The sequence below is a fragment of the Rhincodon typus genome, chromosome 12 (genome assembly GCF_021869965.1).
Source record: "Rhincodon typus isolate 14 chromosome 12, sRhiTyp1.1, whole genome shotgun sequence".
In the NCBI taxonomy this organism is placed as follows: domain Eukaryota; kingdom Metazoa; phylum Chordata; class Chondrichthyes; order Orectolobiformes; family Rhincodontidae; genus Rhincodon; species Rhincodon typus.
The window spans coordinates 5,110,859-5,116,858 of record NC_063343.1 but is presented as its reverse complement, the minus strand read 5'-3'; the positions used below and the strand labels follow the sequence as shown (position 1 = coordinate 5,116,858).

The 6,000-nt window shown below is 42.3% G+C and overlaps 1 protein-coding gene across 1 annotated transcript in view; it reads right to left on the bottom strand.

Annotated features, from left to right (window-relative positions):
• Positions 1–3,211: 3,211 nt before the first annotated feature.
• The window catches only part of LOC109911258 (slit homolog 3 protein-like), a 614,108-nt gene continuing 611,319 nt past the window's right edge, over positions 3,212–6,000 (bottom strand). Inside the window, exon 36 of the mRNA XM_048603610.1 lies at positions 3,212–4,581. Coding sequence (XP_048459567.1) covers positions 4,340–4,581 — 242 coding nt within the window. The 3' untranslated portion in view covers positions 3,212–4,339. The remainder of the gene's footprint in view (positions 4,582–6,000) is intronic.

Sequence of the window (6,000 nt, the reverse complement as noted above, 5' to 3'; positions counted from 1 at the left end):
TACCCTTCAGCGTATTTGGGATGTTCTGAGGGAAAATACTCAATATGTAAGGCATCCTCTTGAGTTTACGGCTCTTGGGTTAATGTTTAAGGCACAAGGTTGACTGTAAGTCCTCATTTTAATGCATAAGGCATTGGGTGGATTGTAGGGTCCTTATGTTAAGGCATAAGGCATTGGGGTTCCTGTGAGACTTTCAGGTTAATGTGTAAGGCAATGTGTTGACTGTAAGGTCTCTCAGGTTAATTTATTAGGCATCGGGTTGATGCTAAGACTTTCCCACAGGTTAAGGTATAAGGCACTTAGATCAATGCAGTAAAAATTGACACACATTGCACTTAGGTAAATACTTCAGTTAATGGGCTAAATGTAAGGCACTAGGTTAAGTGCAGTAGATACTGATTGGATTTTTATGTCATTTGCCTTCTCTCTCAGATTTCTCTACACTTTTTAATGAAGTGGGTAGAGAAATCTCTGTAAATCTACTGCCCCACTCATGCAAATCTCTTCCACAGATTGAGCGCTGCCTGAGCAATAGTTGGGCATAGAGAGGTTGCGGTGTGTTATGTCAATGGGAATTATCTGATAGACAGCGCTAGATCCCAAAAGCCCTGATCTCCTTGTTGATTGATCATTGTCTTGCCACTGCAACCAAAGTGGTGCGCAGGTATAGTTTGTTCTTCCATCTATTGAAATGCTAGATCGGAAATTTAATAAGAATGGGGCACCAGCAAAGGAATTCCTCGCAGTTTAACTTTTCTTTGGACTAAGCAGTGATTTATTTCCACATCAAACTCTCAAAAGAAAATTCAGTGCCTGCTGTCATCCATCACTTGCATCAAAACCATATTGTGCTTCTCAGTGTGTGGCTCTTCCTCTTAGATATTTATGCTCAATGCTGTGTAAATCAGTTGGTTCAAACGGCTGAATTACACTTGACAAATAATAAATATTCTTCTGCTGGAAGCTTAAATGTCAGATACCCAAATCCTCAAGAGCAGATAATAGGAACAAGGGTTGGCACGTGAGACATCTGAGATAGCAGATATCTTGGGGGCAGCAATATGAGACAGAAAATCAATAAGATGCTCAGACATCACATGACACAGAGCAGTTTTATACAGCTCTGGTGTGTCACAGTATAGAATCAACCCCAACATCTGTGCAGATGTGTAATCTCCTTCTGTACTGCATGTACTACAGTTATCAGAATTAAATTTTATACGCATTTCCTCAACAGTATGATCTAATGTCTGGTAACAATGTCTAATGGATAAAAGAACATTACTTCCTGCTTTAGCAATGACAGGAGCCTTGAGGTCTAGACATTTAATTATGTTTGTCAGAGATGAAAAGCTCTTCATTAAATGGTATTGGGCAATGGACAAAATGCTGGCAAATGGGATTAGATTAATTTAGGATATCTGGTTGGCATGGATGAGTTGGACCAAAGGGTCTGTTTCTGTGCTCTGTAACTGTAACGAGTAAACATCTCTCAGGTGATGTTTGTACAGGGTCAGCTCCCGATGTGGGAATGTGCAGATGGTGACCTATGGGCTATATGCAGGGCTAATGCAGCCCTATCTGTGTTTGTGTTTATGTTTATTTCCTGATCAATACTGTTTTGAATTTCTGGAGATTTTCATTATAAACTCTAGAGTTCTGCAACCAGTTGAGATACTGCATGCAGTAGTCTAACCAGGAACTTCATAGATCTTCATAGGGTGGCACGGTGCTCAGTGGTTAGCACTGCTGCCTCATAGCGCCAGGGACCCAGGTTTGATACCACCCTTGGGCGACTGTCTGTGTGGAGTTTGCACATTCTCCCCGTGTCTGCGTGGGTTTCCTCCGGGTGCTCCGGTTTCCTCCCACAGTCCAAAGATGTGCAGGCTTGGTGGATTAGCCATAAGAAATGCAGGCTTATAGGGATGGGGTGGGTCTGGGTGGGATACTCTTCAGACAGTCGGTGTGGACTTGATGGGCCGAATGACCTGCTACCACACTTTAGGAATTCTATAATCTGGTATTGGATATCTGCATGGTACTCAATGCTAGGTAACAAAAGGGCATTCCACATTATATTAATAGAGTATTGGGTATCTTCAATATATTGCACGGTGTTTAGGCCACTTGTGTAAATTCAGTACATATATTTTTCACTTGGTTATTGGGAATCTGTGAAAAACTATATCCTGTTATCAAAGATACTGGGCACGTACTGTGGTCTACATGTTGTGTTGTTTCTTTACAGAATGCTCGACACGTTTTCTCATTTTTGGATATCTGCAGTTTGGTTCACACCATATCCATGTTGTTGGGTATCTGTAATGGATTTTGTATTGTATTCATGTTATTGGGTTTCTACTGTATGCTTCACATTGTTATTGTTAACAATGGCCTGTGCTTTCTGATCTGCAAAGAAGAGACACTGCATAACACTGACCTCAAAGAAAGCTGTCAACAAAGATCTAGTTATCCCTATCTCACCGATTCTACTGTCTCCAGCATTAACTTAATTGCAGTGCCAAGTGTTACGATGCTGTGGCTTTAAGGGGTGTATTTTGTCCTTGTTTCTTCTACAGAGAAACAGAGACTGAGGGGGCACAGGTGCTGAGCTGTCTTTGAGAAGATAAACAACTTGTGAAGCCGTGGGTATTTTATTTGAAAGTTGGAACAATAGAAGCAGCCTGACTGGGTGTGGTCAAGCTCTCACCCACAGAACCAGGGATTTTTATCGTTTAGTTTTCACCAGCAGTTGCTGTTGTGGGCTTGAAGAAGTGGAAACCTTTTTTTTTCTCCTCTCTCAATTACAGCCAAAAGCTGGGAGTTCTGTTCCTGGGCTGCTGGCTTGCATGCAGCAAAAATCTGTCTTCTGAATTTGCCTTTTGCCAAGGGTGTGTTTATGGGATGTTACTATATTGGAACAGTTAATTAGTAATAGTTACTGTATCTATCATTCTGTTAAGTTTTTAAGTAGAGTTAGGTTATTCCCAGTTCTTCTTTCTTTTATAAGAGATAACAAGGTGTAGAGCTGGATGAACACAGCAGGCCAGGCAGCATCAGAGGACCGGAAAGCTGACGTTTCGGGCCTGGACCCTTCTTCTTTCTTTTGTTGTGTTTTAACTATAGTGTTTGAATAAATTGTGTTTTGCTTAATGTCATGCAGTTTGGCCAGTCGCATTGCATCTGGAATGCAATGCCTGACACTTACCTTTAAAATAAGAACAAGTTAGGGTCTAAGCTATCTTCATAATATATTTTGAGGGGGTCTGGTCTGGCCTATAACATCAAGTCAAGACAATCTCCACGTGTTCTGCAATTAACCAGGACAAGTGATGAATTGCATTGGAGAATTCCCATAGACTTTAAGTCAGGAAGGTAAAAGCACCAATTATCTGTGATTGTCAAATGTAACTTCATGGAGAGTGAAATAAAGTTTAAGACAGACCCTTGGGATCAAGTCAAAATGTCACAGCTTTCCAAACATCATAAAATTTTGATATTGACAAATGGAAAAAGAAATGTGTTTCAGGATCAGAGTTGTTCAGTAATAATTTCGAAATTTTAAAAGCAGTTAAAAATGGCAACATTTTCAGCAAGTAAAATGGTATAAAAGTGGAGGTCCTGATCAGTCCAATGTTTTTCCTGTTGGTCAATAATAAACCTGGTCCATAGCAACTTCAATGGTGCAACCCATAGAGAAGCATAAGAACCACTGATGACAATTTCTGGATTTCTGTTTAACTGTGCAAGTGTGGATGCTAGAAGCTGCTCTCAGTTACACAGGAGTACTGGCGGTCTCAGATTCACCCACATTATGATTGCTAAATCCAAGACAGCAAGTTATTGGGGATCTGGAGAGTATTGATTACATTGTATTGACAGTCACGCGAAAAGTCTTTTGACACAGAGGTCAGCAAAGATGATGGAGGCTACAATAAAACGAAGAGCCAGTCAGTGTTCAGCGATGTTCCTTTCTTCAAAAGCTTTGAACTTCTTATTTACCTTTGACAGTCAGTTGGACAGTAATACAACAGGTCCTTCAAACACTTTCACATCAACCAAATGAGCAAGCTTTTCCCAGAACATCTCTGTCAGGTTAATAAAACAGAAAATAAAAATCTTGCAAAGGTATCAAAGTATGATATACATACCCAGGCGATGTGATATATTTTAGTAATACCTGAAGAAAATAGTCCTTTTTTTAATAATAAAAATAGGTTCTATTTGTTATCTTACAATATATTTCCATTTCTTTTGGTCCACTACGAGAGTTAAAGGGTTCAATACTTGTCACAGGCACATGCTGTTGGTTAAGCCTCCGCTTCCCATTTTGGGACCCCTACGATGAACAACTCCCACAGCCGCAGTCAACAACCCGCTCCACGTCTTCCACAAACGAGGAGCCGTCTGTACACTGGAAGACATATTTCCGTCGCTTGCTACGTAGAGGCACACAGCACTCTCCATTGGCACAGCTCCCCTTGCATTCCAGCCGAGGGACTTTGACTGTGGTCTGGCATGAGGCGTAGCCTTGCTGCTTGCGATAGACATCCCGGATCATTTCCTTTTGACAAAGGAGCTCTGTGAAATGAAAGAGGAGAGGTAACCATCAGGATTGTGTTTGCCGAGGTAGCTGGCTTCAAACTGTGAGGACCAGGGATCATACTTTCAAGGCAGCAAGTAGGTTAGATGTTAAGATGCTATCCATTTCCCGGGGGATTCTGCTTCTATGGAAAAGACTTGGGCTGACTTCACAAACTTGTTCAAGCGAGGTTAAGACATTGGCTGGCTCAAAGGTACTAGAGTCGGAGTGTTCCAATGGTCAGAAGAAATGGCTACAAGATTGGTTAAGAGCACGCTGGGAATTTTGGTCAAGCTAGTTTAAACTCTGTCAAACTGCAGCCATGACTTATCCTGTAAGCTGTGACCTGCAGTTTCCTGTGGTAATAGAATCCCTACAGTGCGGGAGCAGGCCATTCAGCCCATCAAATCCACACCACACCTCTGAAGGGCATCCCACCCAGAACCCTACCCTATCCCTGCACTTTTCCCCATGCCTAATCCACTTAGCTTCACCTCCCTGGGCACTATAGCATGGCCAACCCACCTGACCAGCACATCTTTGGACTGTGGGAAGAAACCCACACAGACACGGGGAGAACGTGCAAACTCCACGCAGACAGTCACCCGAGGGTGGAATCAAACCCAGATCCCTGGTGCTGTGAGGCTACAGTGCTAACCACTGTGTCACCGTGCTGTCTCCTTGACATACTGGCACCATGTTACCTTATATGAGCATGGGATGTGGATGTTTACGACTCGGTTGGAACATTTTGGGAGTTGTTAACCAGTAAACTCCACTGGCTGAGACTGAACAATATGATCAGGTTTGGTCAATTCATTGGCTGAATGCGAGGGAAGTTTCTGGAAAGTGGGCACACTTTGGGATCAAAGCTACCATAACAAAGGATTTAGCAAGAGGAGTCCTTGAGACCAACACCTGAAAAGCACGTGCCCTGAAGTTATCTTCAGAGTAAACAAAGAACCACGAGGCAAGGCCTACATTGAGAGCAAAAGTTGGCCACTTCACTCAAATTGGGGTAATAGTTGTTTCAAACCAAACTAATCGAGTTAAAGTCAGAGTTAGGGTTAAATGTGATTTAGATTAAAGTACAGTGAAATTAAATGAAGTGAGTTATAGTTGAATTTAAGATAGACGAATCATAGAATCCCTACAGTGTGACAGCAGGCCCATCGAGACCACATCGAACCTCTGAACAACGTCCCACCCACACACAACCCCCCTACCCTATCCCTGTAACCCTGCATTTCCCATGGCTAAATAAAAACTGAACGAACTGCCGATGCTGTAAATCAGGAACAAAAACAGAAGTTGCTGGAAAAGCTCAGCAGGTCTGGCAGCATCGGTGAAGAGAAATCAAGAGTTAACATTTCGGGTCTGGTGATCCTTCCTCAGCAACTTCCTGTCAACAGTTCTGA